The sequence below is a fragment of the Gigantopelta aegis genome, chromosome 14 (genome assembly GCF_016097555.1).
Source record: "Gigantopelta aegis isolate Gae_Host chromosome 14, Gae_host_genome, whole genome shotgun sequence".
NCBI classification, from domain to species: domain Eukaryota; kingdom Metazoa; phylum Mollusca; class Gastropoda; order Neomphalida; family Peltospiridae; genus Gigantopelta; species Gigantopelta aegis.
Genome location: NC_054712.1, coordinates 39,749,384 through 39,770,967, shown reverse-complemented (window position 1 = coordinate 39,770,967; position 21,584 = coordinate 39,749,384). Strand labels below are relative to the sequence as shown.

The 21,584-nt window shown below is 35.7% G+C and overlaps 1 protein-coding gene across 1 annotated transcript; it reads left to right on the top strand.

Moving 5' to 3' along the window:
* Positions 1–2,484: 2,484 nt before the first annotated feature.
* On the top strand, positions 2,485–15,362 carry LOC121388240 (coiled-coil domain-containing protein 113-like). The gene is made up of 8 exons (XM_041519509.1): positions 2,485–2,604; positions 8,108–8,405; positions 10,580–10,735; positions 10,872–10,952; positions 11,328–11,483; positions 12,444–12,551; positions 13,649–13,804; positions 14,266–15,362. Exons 1-8 carry the CDS (start codon positions 2,504–2,506, stop codon positions 14,344–14,346), a joined length of 1,137 nt encoding a protein of 378 aa, XP_041375443.1. The 5' UTR covers positions 2,485–2,503; the 3' UTR covers positions 14,347–15,362.
* Positions 15,363–21,584: the final 6,222 nt, after the last annotated feature.

The following is a 21,584-nucleotide window of genomic DNA, read 5'->3' as shown; positions in this document are numbered from 1 at the left end:
CAACATGTCGATATGTGTATTGCTGTGTGTGTGTGTGTGTGTGTGTGTGTGTGTGTGCGCGTGTATATAATAGTATATATATACATACATATATATATATATTTATATATACACATATATATATATAACACATATATGTGTGTGTGTGTGTGTGTGTGTGTGTGTGTGTGTGTGTGTGTGTGTGTGTGTGTGTGTGTGTGTGTGTGTATATATATATATAACACATATATATATGTGTGTGTGTGTGTGTGTGTGTGTGTGTGTGTGTGTGTGTGTGTGTGTGTGTGTGTGTAATTCCTATTCTTGTTTGGGATGACTACTTAGACAAATTTTAACCCACACAAGACATGGCTTACTGGAAATATATACAGAATAAAAACAACATCAAAAGGAACTCTTTATCAATATTTATTAAACGAATTTGAGTTGCAAACCTCTGAAAAAAATATTGCTATGTTTCATCAGAGTCAGCAAAGATTAGTTTGCGCTCATAATTTAAATATAAAATTTGGTTGATATAAAGATATTGAAAAAACCACAATAAAATAGAAGATGAATTCCATTTTATACTGCAATGTCACTGATATAATAATTTAAGAAAAACATTTATTAAAGCGTTATATTACAGATGACCTAGTGTTTTAACCTAATCCCAGGTTCGAAGTGATAAAAATAGCTAAAAAATAAAACAAAACAAAAAACTTGGAAAATATTAAATTCAGGCAATAGTTTAAGAAATATTTTGATTTAATCAAGTTTATTGCTATATGTCAGTTCTCATATTATGTGAAAATCGCTCCACATCATTATACTGTACATATATTGTACATAGACATATAAATATTTTATTATGTATACTAATGAGCTGTAAAACTTAACGACTATAAATAAACTTATAATTGTGACTTGGATACAGTGATCGGTGATTTTTGAGAAAGGAAAATTCGAAAATGATAACGCCATTATTTATTAAGTGACAAAATTACAAATTATTTATTTGTTGTTGTTTTGTGTTTGTTTTGGGTGTTGTTGGGTGTTTTTGGGTTTTTTTGTGGGTTTTTTGTTTGTTTGTTTGTTGTTGTTTTTGTTTTTTTTGGGGGGAGGGTTTGCTTTGTTAAAGGAAATCCCCATTGTTTCTTAATATATATGTATATTATTTATACAGAAACTATGTAGTTCTATACACTGTTTTCAATATTAGTATTACTTTTAGTTTTATAAGAATGCTTTCATAAAAATTCGCAAATAAAATAACAATGTGCTATTCATTGTGTTATTATTTTAGGGTTGTCTTTTTTTTAATCCCTGAAATAACCTTTTAAAACAAATTTAACAGTAAAAATAGGGTAGCATAATCCGAAATATGCCCGAAGCCAGGATTTTGAGGGAGGGGGGGGGGGGGGGTCGTTTAGGCTGATGGTGAGGCATAGAGTGCTTACGGAGGTCCGGGGGCATATTGAAAACTTACCATGGTCGATGGCCTCAATATAAAATCCAGTTACGCGAATGTTACCTGATGAACAATATCCCAAATGTAATTTTCTTGTTAAATTCACAGGAAACACTTAACATATACAGTATGCATGTTGTAAGGGTGGGGGGGAGGGGGGCTAAATACTTACATAGGTCTGCAGCCATGAGCATTTGTGTATGCGTGTGCATGTATGTGTGCGTGTTTGTGTGAAAGTACGTACGTACATACGTATGTAGGTAGACCTATGTGAATGCGTGTGTGCGTGCGTGTGCGCGTGTATGTACATGCGTGCGTGCATATATAAGTAAGTATGGCCATTATTTTCTTATTAGTAATCGCTTAGTGGAAACAAAAATAGTGGTTTAAAACATTTCGAAGGCCAATAACTGCTGACCTGCCACGCAAGTTACGGCCCCAGTATCATGAGTATGTGCTAATGGCAATTACGTCAGTTACCAGTAAAGCTATGCATATATTTGAGTATAAGTTATAGGCAATAAATATGAAAGACAAAACCGTTACCATAATACAATTTGGTATCTCTCGCCAGTGCAAAAATTATCGCTGCGTTCGCGTATCTCATTTTTCTTTCACATATTAAATTTAGAACATGGCCATGACAGGTTATACAAAAGAGTGTGTTACTTATATTCGTTTGAGCAACACGTTGATGGTTTTCGCAAATATTAAATACTACGACCTGACGTTGCATACAGCAGGTTGAAAGGGGCGTTTTCACAAGGTCGTAACTGCTGAAAGTGTCTACAAAGTGGTACGAAACTATTTCTAACTAGAGTTAATTTTTCTTGGATATCGCTTACGTGACAAAAAAATTAATACTGTTTTATTTTACTTGAATTAAATGTTTATGTAAATGGAAACATATCTGTCATTACTAATAACATTATTTTTAATATAATCCAATAACGTGTTTGACTTTTTGTTTTTTTGTATAGTACTTTTAATGTTGTATGCGATTTTGTCTACGTTAAAGTGCCCGTATGTTTCTATAGCAACAAATAAAGCAAAATGGAGTCGGATAGAGGAAGTGTCGAAACGACCGACACAGTAGATAATCCTCTACAGGATCTTACCAATGAACAGTTATATCAGTTGGTGGAGGAAACAGCGTATGCTTTTTAATTATTGCACTTTATTATCTGACAGTTTGACATCTACCTCGTATAAGCGAAATTTTGAAGTATTTTTGGTCAATAATTCCAGTGTTTGTGTTTGGATTCACGTAAAAAGAAAGTAAAAATAACCCCCCAAAATCTATTTTTATGTGCAAATTGTGTAAAGTTTGGTCAGAATAATAAATTTAAGTTGCTATCTAGAATCTAAGGTCCACGACAGTCACTTTTCTCACCCTTGGTTTGGCTTCATACACAATAAATATAGCATATCTTACTGTAATTTCACTTGAGATCCATATTTCGTAAAAGGTAAAAAAAATTAATCACAAGATTTTCATGAAACACGTTCAGATGCATTAGTAATGTTCAAACAAAAATATTTCATTAGCAATTTTGCATTGGAATTTTTCCAGCATTCTTATACAACCGTGTCCGGTGTATCGGCGCGTCCGGTGATTCGGCACACTTGGTATTTTGCTTATGTACACTTAGGAAATTGTCATCTTCTCTGTGTTTTTAACGAATTAAAGTTTAATTCATTTTTTAAATGGTTAATCAAGTATCAATATATTTGTTAAGGGTGCAATTAATTTTTTTTATTAGAATTATCAATAATTATATCATAATTTAAAAATAAATCATTCACCTGTTTTCGTGTATATAAACGCAAAGTAGGTCAGCCTTATTGATATTAAGAACGTTAAAACCAGTCTAAAACACCTTTCCCGCGTTTTTAAAATTATAGTAAACAGTATAAATGTAATTATTTTTGTTCGGTTATTTTTATTTAAATTGAAAAGGAAAACACAGACAAATGCAAATAAAACGGACGTTTTACACCTTTATTGACAGTCATTTCAGTTCACAATTGTCACATTGTTATAAAAAATAAAAGCGAAATAAGATCCAGTGTGTGCACAATCTACCCGAGAAAAATAAAATCCATGTAGGCATCTTAGTCATGCATGATAATGAACATTTATGCATCTGCAGTATTGTGCTACTCAAGAAAACGATTCCGAAACTGATCATGAGATGGGTCATGTGTGATCGTTCATTTTCATAGTAATATTTTTAACAAGACAAAACAAAAAAGTACTAAAATAATTCTGGGACAATAGTGTAGCGTTTAGGGCTAAAAGTGAGGTCATGGGCGGTCTATAAATAGCGGGGTCAACAATCCACATCTACTGTGCCGAATCACCGGACATGCAAATCATTTCGGATACAAGGGGGTGCCTATATTTATGCACCATTTTAAAATGTTTATTTACTACAGACATAAACCAATTTGTAGTGTATTTCAGATTATGCACAGCTTCATTGGTGAGAGACACATTTTATTAAGTATTTCACAGAGTTCACATAGAAAATGGTCCTTGAATGCTTATGTGTGCCGATACACCGGACAGCACTGTAATGAAAATGTTGTGTACCCAGTTATGGTTATTGTAAGGAGATGCAAAGTGAAGTCATTGGAATACTGACGTGATTCAAATTCAAAATTAGCTATATTATTACATTGCTTTGTCGCATTAAAATAAAAACTGGTCTACTAACCTTGACCTCTCTCAAATTTCTATAAGCAAACAACATTTACAGGTCGGTATTTTTTATATATTTTTTAATTCTGGATAAAATATTAATTTTAAGTTTTAAAAGATGAAAAATAAAAAGTACTTTTTGTCAAATATGTCTTATTTAATATCTTATTTTTGTCATGGTATGCCACTTCTTATTTTTATTGTTGACGAATAAACATTGACGTGTAAACATACCTTGTAAAGTGAGCAAAGGTTTAAGTGAATAAGAGAAGTAAATTAACAGGGAAATGTGTTTAACTTTCAGTGGCCATTAACCCTATGGAATTCACTTTTCTGAACATATGTATATTGCCACATGAAGGTGATAGTTTATTTTTAAGACAAACTGACAAGTAACCCATAGCACTGATGATCATTTCATATGATACGAGACACACACACACACCCATCGTATATAGGACTACATCCTTAGCCCACTGTTGACAGATTTTCTGACTATGCTTGCCGTATTGCTTTTGGATAAACAATCATTATAATCAACAGTCACATCAGTATTGATGTAGAATATCACTGTGTGATCTAGTCTATGATTAAGTATAACAAAATATATATACGATCTTGAAATAATTATAACTTTATTTCACAATTTCATCCGTTTGTTTATCTAACACACGGTCTTCATCGGTAATTAAGTTTTTTCTGAGATCGGCTTGTCTTAGAAGATCTTGATATGTTATTCTAACACCAGGTGCTCGTTGGTAATTAATATAATGATGAACGGAAACGTGAGGAGATAAAAGTAATATATCATCTTTTTCTTGTTCTTTCTTTCTTTATTAAGGGGTGGGGCTTCAATATAGTTGCATAAGCCTAATGCTTATTTTTTAAATCAGTAATACAACATTTTAATATCATTCAAATAAGCTTCACAATAAATGATTCAGGTACGAAATGACCAAACAGACATGGTACAAAATAACCATGGTACGAAATGACCAGGGTACAAAATGACCAAATAACTATGTAATGATGCAAGCTCAGTAGACCAATGCCGATATATTATTTATTCTTTGTTTAATACTTAAGGATTGTCTGTTATTTCTTTTACGTTCATCGGGGTATGAACAAAAAAAAATCATCCGTAAACTATGTTGTAGTTTTTTTTCATACCCAGATGAACGTAAAAGAAATAACAGACGATACTTATAATTAAATTTGAAACATACTTACTAATAATAAAATTAAAAGTTCATATTTTATTTTTATTTTTTTATTTTAAACAATACTCAATAAGACAAATTACCAATATAAAATGACGTCATCAGGTATGACGTTCCCTGACAACGTAATTTTTACATTCATCGAGAAATGAACAAACTCCTGTTGCTACGGCTGTATGTATTAAATTCATATCATATTAAAATTGTAAACATTGGTTCTTTACTTTGCAGGTTTTCTGTCAGACATGGGCGTATAGGCTCTAGATGCACTGATTTTCCGCGATCACAGAATCGCGGACGGAATCGCAGAAATACCTATCTGAAACGGAATTCCCGATTTTTTTCCAAAACATTATTTAACTTTAAATAGCGCATTTGATTAATTAAAATTTATTTTTCGAACTAGAAACTATGGACACCGACATCTACCTGTGCTACGCTACGACACTAGTACCTTTGTACCTTTGTATGTTACGCCAAATGTTTAATGTAGAGTATCTAGATGTTTTACCAGTCGTGTTTTCTTCGTTTATTCCCGGTGATTTAACGGGAAAAAATGAACATTGTGAGTTAAAATTGTCTGATATTTACTCAAGTGAAAGATATATTATGTTATGTTTGCTTATTAATTTTTAACATTTGCAGCATTGCCATATTTCCGATCTCACAAAGGAATGCAGTAATTGCATAGTGTATGCCAGGCTTTGTTCAAAATAAATTATACAAGGGAAGTGGTTTATAGTGTGTTTCTTTGTAATTATTTTCCTGATCATATCGTAAAGAAAACCAAAAATGTCCGAAGTCTGTGTGAAACAAAAACAGAATTTGTTTAATACTGAAATGGAAAAAAACGGAATTTGTAACATTATGAAACGGAAAAGCGAAAAATCTGAAACGGAAAATCAGTGCCTCTAAGGCTCCCATTTTTGTAGGGGTACAGGCTAATTTGTTCCCAATTTAACAGAAACTTACCGAATCTGGATAACAACATTTATTCATTACTGACAAACGGTTATATATAGGCTTGTAAATGAATTACTACTAATTTTTGCATACATGTACTACAACTATTATTATGAATAGAAATGCATGGTAAAAAAGTTTTAGGTTAGTTAATTTTGCCCGAATATTTCTTGTCTTTGTTGCCGAAATTTGATGATTTCTTCCAACCCGGGGTTTGGGGATGGGGCATTGCCTTCCCCCGTCTCGTATGCTTATGAAAATAATTTGAAAGTACATAATAAAAACAAAACAGACCATAAGTGGTAACTGGTTTGAAATCTATTGAAATTGGACTTTGCATTTCTTACTATTAATTGTAATTTTGTATCCATTAATTTAAAAGATTTTAGGGTACGTGATTTTACCCTTCGTACTCTCTCGCAGAAACCCTGCTTTAACATATATATGATATCGGCGTATTTGTCAAAATGACAACAACAACCAAATAATAAAAACAAAAACTGTGTAATAGTGAATGTAACATTTAACATAATATAAATTTTATTGCCAAATTTTCACATACAGTACATGGTCTTAAATCAAAATTATGATAATAAATTGATAATATATACATGAGAAAACTGTTAACTAACAGTTATGGCTGTTATGCTGTCATATACATGTAGTTATTAATATATAATTAATAATATTAATAATAGAGAGAGAGAGAGTGAGAGAGAGACAGAGAGAGAGAGACAGAGAGAGAGAGAGAGAGGATTCGTCACGAGTATTTTTTAATATGGGAAATATTAACCGAGGCTTCGTTAATCTGTATTTGTCGAGGCTCTGCAGAGACAAATACAGATTAACAGGCCGATGTTATTGAGAGTTACATGTGGCTCCTTTGAACATTTATTTCTAATTTATGCTTTCTAAAAATATATCATAATCAATGGCAGCTCTGCTCTGTGTGACCTGGTACATTTCGTATTATTTGAAATCTTATTAGTCCACTACTGGTCCAACTGGAGGGAACTGTAGGTTTCATCCTTGTCTTGTCTGTCCGTCCATCTGTCCCACACATACATGTAGTTTTCTGGTGTTATTTTTACAATTCCTGGAGATATTGAACTGAAATTTTGTGTATAGCTTTATCATGTACTGTTACAGATCAACTTTGATGGTGATTTGCCCATTTTTGACAGTTATAGTCCTTGAACTTAAGATACACATGTATATGAAAATTTGTTTTCCAGACTTTTTTTTGTGGGAAATGCCTTGTATAGCTTTATCATGTTCTGTTATAGATCAAGATTGATTTTCATGGAAAGTTTACCTATTTTCCACAGAGTTATGGTCCTTGAATTTAGGAGATATGAAAATTTAGCAGGCCTATCAGAATGCTTGTTGTTTGAGAGTTAGCTCCTTCGGATATTTATTTTTAATTTAAGCCTCCTAAAAATATATCGTAATCAGTGACAGCGCCGTTCTTTGTGACCTTGTATATTTCATATTACAGTAAAACCCCTCTAAACCGGACACCCTTGGGACCAAGACAAATGTCCAGTTTTCAGAGGGATCCGGTTTAGAAAGGTTAAGTTCTGTCCTGCTTTTTGGAACGAGACTCTGTAAGACGTCCGGTTTTGAGGGAATTCCAGTTTACAGAGGGTCCGGTTTTGAGGGAATTCCAGTTTACAGAGGGTCTGGTTTTGAGGGAATTCCAGTTTACAGAGGGTCCAGTTTTGAGGGGCTTCATTGTATTTGATTTATTTTTCTTTTCTTTTTTTAAAGCCGAGCCAATGAAGTGCTGGCTGCAGAAACCCAAATGTTTGAGAGGTTTCTCAAACGAGTGGAACCTATCAAAGACATTATTGGCCCCACACAACAGGCCTCTGTTGCATCCGTTACGTCACAGGCAGAGGTTCGCGGTTCCAGGAGACGGTCCAAATCTCGCAGCAGTACCACGGACAGATTGTTAAAGTTAACAGCGGAACAGAAATGCGACATTGCCCAGAGAGAAATTGAAGAGCTTAGGGATGAAATTGAACGACTGAACGAAGAATCTGAGAAAGTTTTGGATACATACAAGGTTGGTGGTGGGATGTATATAGAGGTTATTACCAGAGTGTTTTTCGGTAAAAGCTCGCATAATACAATTTATATTTCTAATATATGATATTGATGATACCAAAAAACATATGGGTAATAATCTCTTTATCGTATAATCTCAAGTTTAATACAAACTGTAAACAGTATATGCAACTTTATTTCCAGTCAGCCATTACGCAATATTCAAATGACATAAGAATATGTGGCGCACTGTCATTTTGAATGGGAATGACGTCAAACTCGAATGACATCATTTTGGATGTCCTTACATCAAAATAAACTAGTGCATAAGATTTTTTGTTTTCTGAACACTTGGACAGCTTTCAGTATAAAAGAGGTTTTTTTCTTCAAAACTTTATATACCAAAGTTCTGTATTAGTTCTATCTTGATTAGTGTATGGAGAGTTATTCCCCATTTTAGTTTGCACTGAATGTCATCAAGGGTGGTTTGAATCCTTTGCTTAACTGATTAAAAAAAAATCTTTTTTTTGTGGCTATTTACACGTGTCATTTTAAATAATTAAAAATAAATATTGTATTAGTCATCACCTTCTATTACAGAATCTGTTGGGAGATATTAAACACTTATAATATATATATTTTTTTATTATTATTATTATTATATATATACTCTTCAAAAAAAGAAACGCAAAAGGGTAGAAATGGGTTATAACTCCGATTTTATGTTTCCTACCGGTTCATGCTTTGTGAATATAAGGTCATTGCATGTCCCAAACACATTCCCACGGTTACATTCGATAAAACGCAGCTACTGTACAATAAAGTTCCAAAATGTGAATATTCACAAAAACGCAGCCACGTGCAAACCATGTCACCACTGCACGTGCGTTGTCTGCACATGCAACATGAACACCGACAGTATAAAAGTGCAGGGTGTTCGCTTGCCTGGCCTCTGTATCTGGCCGACAGTTGACAATCCAGGACATGCCACGTCTCAGTGAACCGCAGAGAAACAATGCCATCGGCCGACTAGACGCAGGCGAATCCAGAACGGCCGTTGCCAGGGCATTCCATGTGTCCCCAAGCACCATCTCCAGACTGTGGGACCGTTACCAGCAACATGGATCAACACGTGACCTCCCTAGATCCGGTCGACCACAGGTCACTACCCCCGGGCAGGACCGCTACATCCGGGTACGCCACAGCCACAGCAATACCAGGTTTGCGCAGGATATCCGACCAGACCGTACGGAACCGCCTACGTGAGGTAGGAATTCGTGCCAGACGTCCAGTTCGAGGTGTCATCTTAACACCACAACACCGTCGACTCCGACTGCAGTGGTGCCAGATTCATCGACAATGGCCTCAACTGCGATGGAGACAGGTGTGGTTCAGTGACGAGTCCCGATTTCTGCTCCGACGTCATGATGGAAGATGTCGCGTGTATAGGCGTCGTGGTGAACGTTATGCGGCAAACTGCGTGCAGGAAGTGGACAGATTCGGCGGGGGTAGTGTCATGGTGTGGGCAGCCATCTCACACACTGGCAGAACTGACCTGGTCCACGTGCAGGGCAACCTGAATGCACAGGACTACATTGACCAGATCCTCCAGCCACACATCGTTCCAGTTATGGCCAACGCCAACGCAGTGTTCCAACATGACAACGCCAGGCCTCACACAGCACGTCTCACAACGGCTTTCCTACAGAACAACAACATTAATGTCCTTCCTTGGCCATCGATATCACCGGATTTGAACCCAATTGAGCATCTATGGGACGAGTTGGACCGACGCCTCCGACAGCGACAACCACAGCCCCAGACCCTGCCCGAGCTGGCAGCAGCCTTGCAGGCCGAGTGGGCCACCATCCCCCGGGACGTCATCCGTACTCTGGTTGCTTCAATGGGCAGGCGGTGCCAGGCAGTTGTCAACACACGCGGAGGCCACACCCGGTATTGACTCTAGATGACCTTGACCTTGGTGGTGTGTCCTATCACTTACTCACAATGGACTAGAGTGAATTGTGAACAATCCTCCAACATTTGGTAATTATCGGACTCACCATTCAATAATTAAATCAATTCTCCAAATGTTATGACAATGTGGTTTTCTGTTTCTTCTTTTGAAGAGTATATATATATATATATATATATATATTTTTTTTTTTTTTTTTTTTTTTTTTTGTCATTTAGGCTATAATGGAAGAAGCCGATCTCCGGTTAGCTGAAATAAAGAAAGAATCATATGAATTTGACCGAGATATTGTCAAGGGAGCTGTCAATCAACGGACAGCCAAAGTGATTGCAGAGAAAGTCATTCGATACTTTGAAGACCGGCTAAGAGCTCGGGTATGTTCGCTTACTTTTGCTTGTTGAAAACATTTATATATTTAAAGAAGTATATGTAAATGTCATAAGATGCAGCATGTTTTCAGATATTTACTCTGTATCCACTCATTCTAAGTTAGATATTTTTCACTTGTAGGACACACTGATTGAAAAGTTACGTCTCAAAAATTCGACTCTAAAAGTGCAGAAGAAAAAGTTACATTTGCAGTTAAAACAGGTGCGTACACTTTTTTTCCTCTCTTTTTTTTTTACTCTCTCTGTCTCTCTCTCTTTCTCTCTCTCTCCCTCTCTCCCTCTCCCTCTCTCCCTCTCCCTCTCTCCCTCTCTGTGTGTGTTTCTGTCTCTCTTGTGAAACTGCTATTATGACCAGGACCATCTGCAGGACTTACTTAAGTTGATCATAATAGTGGGTTGGTCCTAATACCGAATTACCAATATTAATATATTTGGTTTGGCTAAATGAAACTCAAAACCAAATTGATCATAATATTTTGAGGCCCATCTTAAACCCTGCTTATGTGTTTTATTATTTTAACTGTCATAGATGTTAACATATTGAGCACTATGTCAATGATTTGAATGTAAACTTCAGAAAGAAGAAATGGGTGAAGTGTTGCATGAGGTTGATTTCAACCAGCTGAAGATCGAGAATCAGCAGTATCTGGAGAAGATAGACGAGAGAAACCAGGATCTGTTACGGCTCAAACTGATGGCGGGAAACACATTACAAGTCTTAAATATATACAAGGTAATTAAAGAGAAGTTAGGATCTGTTACGGCTCAAACTGATGGCGGGAAACACTTTACAAATCTTAAATATATACACAGTAATTAAAGAGAAGTTAGGATCTGTTACGGCTCAAAAAGATGGCGGGAAACACTTTACAAGTCTTAAATATATACACGGTAATTAAAGAGAAGTTAGGATCTGTTACGGCTCAAACTGATGGCGGAAAACACTTTACAAGTCTTAAATATATACAAGTTAATTAAAGAGAAGTCAGGATCTGTTACGGCTCAAACTGATGGCGGGAAACACTTTACAAGTCTTAAATATATACACGGTAATTAAAGAGAAGTCAGGATCTGTTTTTAGAAATTATTGTCTGGGTTTTTTGTGGGGTTTTTTTTTTTTGTCATTCATTGCAACTTTATGTTTGAAGATAAAAATAGTTGCAGCTTTAATAAACCACTTTAGTAAAAATTAGAACGGCTCTTTGGCTACCAATAGTATGTCATGATGTGCAACTGGATAGGTAAACTCAGTCTGTGGTGAATTTTTGTTCATGTCATTTGATTTATACTTAAATTTCTGATCCATAAGAATGTATAATTTAACAGGTTACTTTGTCTTGTTATTTGTTTTATGGTTATTCACTGCAACTTTGTCTGAAGATAGAAATAGGTTTAAATAAATGTGTAGTTTTAATCAGCCACGTTATTAAAAAAAAAGAGTTAGAATGGCTACCAATAACATTACAAAAAAGCAGCTGGATAGTTTTTATTAGTTAAAATGAACTGATGCAATATAAAGAATTTCAGAAAATTTAAAAAAAAATCTTGTTTTCTTTAAGATATTTGAATTGTTTTCTAATCTAATGTAACAAAATGTGTAATTTAACAGTGAAAAAGTCACAATAGTTGAAAATATTTACACTGCCTAATAACTAGGGTTTTTAAACTAAATGTTTTTATGTTTTTGTTATAGAAAAAGCTTCACACACTAACGATGGAATCAGAAAGACTTGATACCGAGATAACATCGAGGAATGAACTCCTCAAGAGGATTGATTCAGAGACAAAAACTGTTGAAGTGGTAGGTCACCCATTAAGTTTCTTCTCACATTCTTAAACCTGTAGAAGTGGTAGGTCACCCATTAAGTTTCTTCTCACATTCTTAAAACTGTAGAAGTTGTAGGTCCCTCATTGAATTTCTTCTTGCATTCTTTAAACTGTTGAAATGGTAGGTCACCCATTAAATTTCTTCTCACATTCTTAAAACTTGAAATGGTAGGTCACCCATTAAATTTCTTCTCACATTCTTAAAACTTGAAATGGTAGGTCACCCATTAAATTTCTTCTCACATTCTTAAAACTTGAAATGGTAGGTCACCCATTAAATTTCTTCTCACATTCTTAAAACTTGAAATGGTAGGTCACCCATTAAATTTCTTCTGGCATTCTTAAAACTTGAAATGGTAGGTCACCCATTAAATTTCTTCTGGCATTCTTAAAACTTGAAATGGTAGGTCACCCATTAAGTTTCTTCTGGCATTCTTAAAACTTGAAATGGTAGGTCACCCATTAAATTTCTTCTGGCATTCTTAAAACTTGAAATGGTAGGTCACCCATTAAGTTTCTTCTGGCATTCTTAAAACTTGAAATTGTAGGTCACCCATTAAATTTCTTCTCTCATTCTTACTTCTTTGTAAGGTGGGGACAGGACATAGCACCCTTATAATGAGACCTGTTGGTGGGCCCATTTTGGTTGTTTCTCCACAATTGGTTAACAAAAGCTATGGTATGTTCTATCCTGTCTGGAATGGTGCATAAAAAAAATATGTCTTGCTACTAATCAAAATGAGTAACCATTGGAGGACCACACAAATATAGAGAGAGGAAACCCACTGTCACCACTTCATGGTCTACTCTTTTTCGATTAGCTGCAAGGGATCTTTTATATGCACCATCCCACAGACAGGATAGTACATACCACGGCCTTTGTTACACCAGTTGTGGAGCACTGGCTGGATCGAGAAATAGCCCAATGGGGCCACCGACAGGGATCGATCCTAAACTGACCGCGCATCACGCAAGCGCTTTACCACTGGGATATATCCTGCCCCCAAAACATTAGTGTCTGCTGTCTACTAATGAACATTGATTCACTTTTATTGTTGTTTTTTTTATCAGGAGAGAGCAAAAGCGGAGTCTATAAACCGGAAATTGCGCCAGGAGCTGGCCGACTACCGAGTGCCGGATGTGATGCAGTACGTGCAGGAGAAAGCCGACCTGTACGAGATCAAGAAGAAAGTCAAGAGCTGGGAGAGGAAAGTGGAAATTGCAGACGTAAGCACACAGTGATTTGTAATTTCTTTTGTGCAAGACTCCCCAACTGTAACATTGTCAATTTAATCTGGGAATAATATAAAATAAAATAAAAATGTGATAAATATTACATCTTCATCACAAAAAAGAAATAAAATGGTTATATTCATATGTTAAACACTGGATTTTTAAAGTATTATGTGCTTTTACAATAAAAAATTTAATTTTAAAGACACAGAAAGCTAAGTTGTCTTTTGTTTCCTGTTAATAAATCACTTCCGGTGAGTGTCGTGTGCAAAACAGTGGAAAATATGAATTGGGGAATGCAGTGTATACAGTACAGTATGTCAACTGGCATGATGTTGGGCGAGATATCTCGCTTGCAGTAGTCAGAAGGTTAATGCTTTGACTTTTTCTTTACTGTGAAAATTACTCATTAATTTTTCCTTCGTTGTTCTTCATTCTATTTTTTTCTCCCCCAGATGGCTCTAAAAACCCACCGGAAGACTTGGAATCAGATACAAAGAGGGAGTGGCTTGTCGGAGCCTTGGAGGATCGCATAAACTGGAGGAACTCCGTATATTTATATGTTGATAAAACATGGAAATCGGTTTCATTACATTCCAGCCAGTGTGAACCGCATTTTAATTTTTAACGAAGATTGTTGTCATCAAAATACAGCAACAATTTGTGATAAACCTTTTTACTTTTGTTTTAAATACAATCTATTCAAGGCTTGAAATTCATTTTTGTGGAGTGAGAAACATTCTTTGCTTTTCAGATTTTAAGCTGGAAGCAAAATGCTATAGGAAGTGAGAAGCAGATGTAGAAATTAGTCTCAAAATTTTAAAAGACTTGTAGTGTACTTTTTTTTTAACAACAGTGAGAAAAGATGAGACAAATGTGGATAAAAGTTGATGATTTATATTATCGCTTTTGAAAATGTGGAATTCTCTGTATGTGTGTAATACTGTCAAACATGAGATGGAAGGCATAAGCTGCTTGTGGAGTTCATTATTAGAAAGCATACTGTACATGTTGTCATGGAATAAAAGCAATTTGGTGAATTCGCTATAAAAATATGTCGCCACATTGAAATTTCATTTAGCAAAAATAGCAGAACATCCATAAACAACAGATGATTTTCAAATTATCATTTTGGCTATTTGCCAAATTAAACTTATAATTTCATGAGCGACAGCTTAAACTCTGATTGTACATTTTGAGTGCATTTATCAATTTCAAGCCTTGATATTTTGAAAGAGAATGGGATGTATTTTCTAAATTGTAAACACACCGACACATTTTTTTAATATTGTGAAGCTGATTTTTAACAAAATAAAATAAAACTGACTGACTGTATATAGTGTGAAAGAAACATTAAAAATACCAAAAAAAATAAAGATTACATGGTATTTCCAACATGAGACTCCATATAGGATCCTGAAATTAAATGTTTATTTCAGGTCACACTTTACTGTATCATTAAAATTATGTCACATCTTTATTTTGAAACATTTTTACTGTTCTGTGTACAGTGTATCTGTGATATAAAGTATTATATTTGTGTTATACGTGATATACTGTGTTTGTGTTCTTTGTTGCTGTTTTTACATTATGTCTTCACAGATAACAGAGGGACAGTTTTAGGGGACTTTAGAAAATAATGTTCTGCTTATTTTAAATGCCATGTTCTGCCCATGGTCGTTGGTGCTCGATAGCCCAACCAATGTCGTGAAGTTCCATGGTCGTTGGTGCTCTATAACCCAACCAATGTCATGAAGTTCCATGGTCGTTGGTGCTCGATAGCCCAACCAATGTCGTGAAGTCCCATGGTCGTTGGTGCTCGATAGCCTAACCAATGTCATGAGTTTCCATGGTCGTTGGTGCTTGATAGCCCAACCAATGTCGTGAAGTTCCATGGTCCTTGGTGCTCGATAGCCCAACCAATGTCGTGAAGTTTCATGGTCGTTGGTGCTGTATAACCCAACCAATGTCGTGAAGTTCCATGGTCATCGGTGCTCGATAGTCTAACCAACATTGTGAAGTTCTAACTACCACAATTTCTGCGGATTGTGCTGCCAACCACTATTTATGATGTCAACATAATAAAGTCATGAATAATTTCCAAATGTTTGACACCCAATAGCCAATGATTAATTAATCAATGTGCTTGATTGGTGTCATTAAACAAAACAAACTTCTTCTTCTTCTTCATTACTTATAGAAATACGATAGTAGCTCATCTTTTAGTTACTGTTTTGAATCGTCCAATATAGTTTTACTAAATGTACTTCAGTCTTGAATGGATTTCTGTAAGATCACTACTGACACATTAGCCATTCAACTCTTTCCATCAGAGGCGGGACGTAGCTCAGTGGTAAAGCACTCGCTTGATGTGCAGTCGGTTTTGGATCGATCCCCGTCGGTGGGCCCATTGGGCTATTTCTCATTCCAGCCAGTGCATCACTCTGACTGATGAAGACAGAATTTCTGTAAGCCAAGTAATTAATCACAATCTCCCTGACCTCTCACCTGAATCTAGGTTCAATCCCCTTCGGTGGCCCATTGGGCTATTTCTTGTTCCACCAAGTGCACCACGACTGGTATATCAAAGGTCATGGTATGTGTTATCCTGTCTGTGGGTTGGTGCATATAAAAGATCCCTTCCTACAAATGGAAAAATGAAGTGGGTTTCCTCTCGGACTATTTGTCAAAATTACCAAATGTTTGACATCCAATAGCAGATGATTAACAAATCAATGTACTCTAGTGGTGTCGTCAAACAAAACAAACTTCTTTCCATCAGTACTATAAAGACATTTGCAAACGTGTTACATGTAATGTTATATAGCTAAATTTCTAAACAATTTTTATTTTTATTTTTTATACTCTTGTAAAACAAATGTGCACATATTACATTTCAAAGCAGAAATTGTAATACAGCGAAACCTCTCAAAACCAGACCCTCTGTAAACAGGAATTCCATTAAAAGTGGACGTTTTTCATAGTTCCATTTTAATAATCAATACAGAACTTAACCTCTAAATCAGATGCTTTTTAAAACAACATTTTACATTGTCCCAAGAGTGTTCAGTTTAGAGGGGTTTCACTGTATACATGTATGTAATATGATATTTCTGATGTTACAAAATCCTCTTCTATATACTTGACAATGGTGAAAATGAATAATAGAATACTATTTTCCCTATAATGAAAATACAAACTGAATAAAGATAAACTGAAGATTTGCATATTTAATGTAAGTACCAAAAGAATTAATTATTAAACATTTAAGTGCATAATATACTCCTATTGCTTGTAAAGGTACTAATGAATAATACAGTTTGCATACACTAAGTTTTAAATGTCTCACCATAATGCAAATTTCATGTCATAAATGTGGTCTTGAATAACAGTTTTAAAAATCTGATTTTCAAAAATAACAAGGTAAAGATGTTAATGTACTAGAAAGACTGAGTTCTCTGACTCTCCCGGCATAGACCAGCTATCTTATCACTACAATATAGTAAAACCATCATAGAGTATGACGTCACAGCCTACAATGGTTTTACTGAGGTCAGGTCAGGTCATAGGACTTTACATGCACATTCAGAGCAAGCAGTTGTAGCACATGCCTTTCCTGGGCACAAGAGCCAGCCTTGGCCGGCTCCTGCGTCGAGGACCTGGTGTTACTAGAAAGACTGAGTTAAAGTACTAGAAAGACTGAGTTCTCTGACTGTCAATGCATAGACACAGGGCCCATATTTTCAAAACTATCTTAGCACTACGATATTGTAAAATCATCATAGACTATGATGTCGCAGCCTATGATGGTTTTACGATTTTGTAGTGCTGAGATAGCTTCAAAAATATGGGCCCAGGAGTCGATTTTAAAAAAAACCATCATAAGTTTATGTATGCAAGGCTGACTGTGTCTCTTCTCTTAATTTGTACTGCCGACCGTCTTTGTAATTTCCCGATGCCTACTTCGCAAAGATCTTTTTACACTATGGTCCAGTCTACTACTGTACACACATCGTGCTAAATATTGCGTACAAAGATTAATTCCATAAATACAACAGCAATGGAAGCCGCCATCTTTGTCACATAACAACTGGGGCAGGATTTAGTTCAGTTGGTAGAGTGCTCACCTGAGGTCCTTGGATTGTAGGACTGAATCTGTTTGAGAGACCCATTGGGTTTTCTTCTCATCCCAACTAATTTCTCATGACTGGTATACCAAAGTCCACGGTATGTGCTGTCCTGTTTGTTGGGAAAGTGCATATAAAAGATTTGTCCTGAGTTTCGTAAATTACCATTGTTAAGATGTTTTGTACTCACAGCCATTTTAAGAAATAAAATTACATATAGTCCTTCCCATCCTCCTACAAAAATGGGGGGGGGGTTGTAAATAATTTCAGTTTGATTTGACGTAAGAAGAAAAGTAAAAGTGTTTTGGAAATAACAACAAAAAAACAACAACTATTTTTGTGTGCAATTTAGAAAACAATCGGCTTAGAAAAGAATAATTTGTTGTAAATTCCATAGCATAAAAAAGGTGTTACCTGTTGGATGGACTATAATTTATATTCAACATGCTACTGTTTGTAGTAGCACACACTTTATTTTATTTTCTAAGATATATTTTTACATACATGTGAAATTATTGGGAGGTAAAATTCCATTTGTGTGTTCCAGTCAGTGCATCACGACTGGTATATTAAAGGCTGTGGTATGTGCTGTCCTGTCTGAACTGGTGCATACAAATGGAAAAATGTAATGGGTCTTCTCTCTAAGACTATACATAAAAAATTACCTAATGTTTGACATCTAATAGCTAATGATTACTAAATTAATTTGCTCTAGTGGTTTCATTAAACAAAACTTTTTATTTACAGTTATATGGCGTCGGACATGGTTAAGGACCACACAAATATTGAGAAAGGAAACCCACTGTCGCCACTTCATGGGCTACTCTTCGATTAGCAGCAAGGGATCTTTTATATGCGCCATCCCACAGACAGGATAGTACATACCATGGCCTTTGTTACACCAGTTGTAGAGCACTGGCTGGAACGAGGAATAGCCCAATGGGTCCACCAACGGTGATCGATCCTAGACCGACCACGCATCAAGCAAATGCTTTACCACTGGGCTACGTCTCGCCCCATAAAGCTTTTAGAGTCTAGATTCAAGACTAATACAATCTGAGACTTTTAGTGCCATGACAACGCCATACAAATTAAATTGTATGCGTGTGACATCATTAGAGGTTTCAGTCTAGACTATATAGTTTAATGAGCATTGGCCCAGAAACATACTGAATATGCAGACATTAATATTTTAAAGCAGAAAATGTATTTAATATGTAACTTTAATCATTAAAAGTGATCTATTACAATGCTATCAAACTTGGGACCGTCTCTTTAAAAGACTTCTGAAGCTTATGTTTAAAACATTTGTTTGCTTGTATTGACCCTGGCTGGTTTCATCTGTTAGCTTTATATTGTATCCTGCAGTTAAAAAAATAAATAAAAAAATAAAGAATTAAAATTAAATCTAGCACAAAAGGACATATAGAATGTAATTCCACAAGCGATTTTGTGAATTTTTTTTTTTTTTTTTTTTTTTTTAATTCAACTTGCACATGAAAGTCATACTTGGAATTTTAAATAAGCGAAACCGCACCGAGGGAAAGACGTCAGCAGAAACCGTTGTACTGCTAAATCCATTTTGAATGTGACCATGATTAAATTTGTGTCGGCACTGCGCCGCGTAAATCCTCTTTGTAAAGACTTTCTGTGTAATTAGATTTTATAGATGAAGTATTGGAGTTGATTGCCTAGTCGACACAAATGTGGTTTCAGTCATTTGTTGATCAAACGCTTTTTAAAAACATTAATTTGTAAGTCAAGCAATGTATTTGGAGCTACATGTGTATAGGGACTGGAGATGGGGTTTTTACAGGGTTTAAGGGGAAAAAAATATGACTACTGGTAAATATCGTATTTGAGTTAAATATCTGTGTTAGTTTAGTTTTTGGTTGTAGCAGGGTGTGTATTTATGGTCTTGTGGGGATCAGGAGGTGCATTCTGGATCCCACTGACATTATCCTATTTATAGTATCAAAATTCCAGTCAGTATATGATAAGAAACCCCCCTCCTTAACAAAATAATGTATCTATAATGCATATTTCTGTGAAAATTTAGTTTTTGTTTGTGTCAGGGGTGGATTTAGGAGGATGCACTCTGGCACTAGATCTATCCCCATTTTAGTGACAAACTGGAAACCATTGATATTTGTCATATTTAGTATAAATATTCTAGTTTTGTATATGATCATCCCCCCCCCCCCCTTAACAAAATACAGTATCTGCTCCTGTGTAGCGATTGTCTCCATTGTGGTTCGGGGTGGGACATAGCCTAGTGGTAAAGCGCTCACTTGATGCACGGTTGGTGTGGGATTGATCCCTGTTGGTGTGCCCATTGGGCTATTTCTCGTTCCAGCCAGTGCACCATGACTGGTATATCAAAGGTCGTGGTATGTACTACCCTGTCTGTGGGATGGTGCATATAAAAGATCCCTTGCTGTTATTTGAAAAGAGTAGCCTATGAAGTGGCGACAGTGGGTTTCCTCTCTTTATATCTGTGTGGTCCATAACCATATGTCTGAAGCCATATAACCGTAAAATAAAATGTGTTGAGTGCGTCATTAAATAAAACATTTCCTTCCTTCCATTGTGACTCGAGGGTGAGATGTAGTTCAGTATACTTGCCTGAGGATTGATGGGTTTCAGGATCAATCCCTATCAGTGAACTTGTTGTGTTATTTGTCCAGGTCAGTGAAAATGTCATGTATAGCGGGTCATGATGCCAAATTTGTTGGGATGTAAGTTGCCTTGCTGTTACTTGATTTAGTAGTGTATGTGTTGATTGGGTTTCTTCTTCTTCATGACATTAGCATCAATCACTTTCTGTGGACCATGGTTTTTCCCCTCTCCATCCAGTCTCCCATGATGTGCTATGTACTGTCCTGTCTATCAAGTGCATATAAAAGATATCTCATTTCTTTATCAGTATTAGCTGAAAGCAGCTTCTCTATCTCCCTCTCTCTCTCTCTCTCTCTCTCTCTCTCTCTCTCTCTCTCTCTCTCTCTCTCTCTCTCTCTCCTCTGTGTGTCTCTGTCCTGTGCTCTCTCTCTCCTCTGTGTGTGTGTGTGTCTCTGTCTCTGTCTCTGTCCATCTCTCTCTCTCTCTCTCTCTCTCTCTCTCTCTCTCTCTCTCTCTCTCTTCTCTCTCTCTCTCTCTCTCTCTCCTGACAAAGTGTCAAAGCAACCATTTTTAAACACCAAACAGATATAGTTCAATTTGCTGTGAAGTGTGGATAAATAGATGTTCCTTTCCTTTCTTCAACACCATATACTTCAAGGTTTAACATAACAGTCTGTTAAACAATGTGCTGAGGTATCATTATTAAACACATCCATCTCCTTTTCTCTCATCAATATAACACATGACTTTTTTTTTTGGTGGCATTTAAATAAAAAACCAGCTTCTTGCCATAACTATATCTTTTTTCTTATTTGTTTTTTTTTTTTTACTAAATTATATAGGAAAAAAACTCAAATGCTAATGATACACTATTCACTAATGTTTACAGATGAAACGCAGTTATTTATTACTCAGTCTTGTTTGAGTATTTTTTCATTGAAGTTAAAACAAAAACACAAAAAATAGAACCATAACCTGCAATTATTACTCAGTCTTGTTAGTTTCCCAGTCCCCTTCTTTGTTTTAGT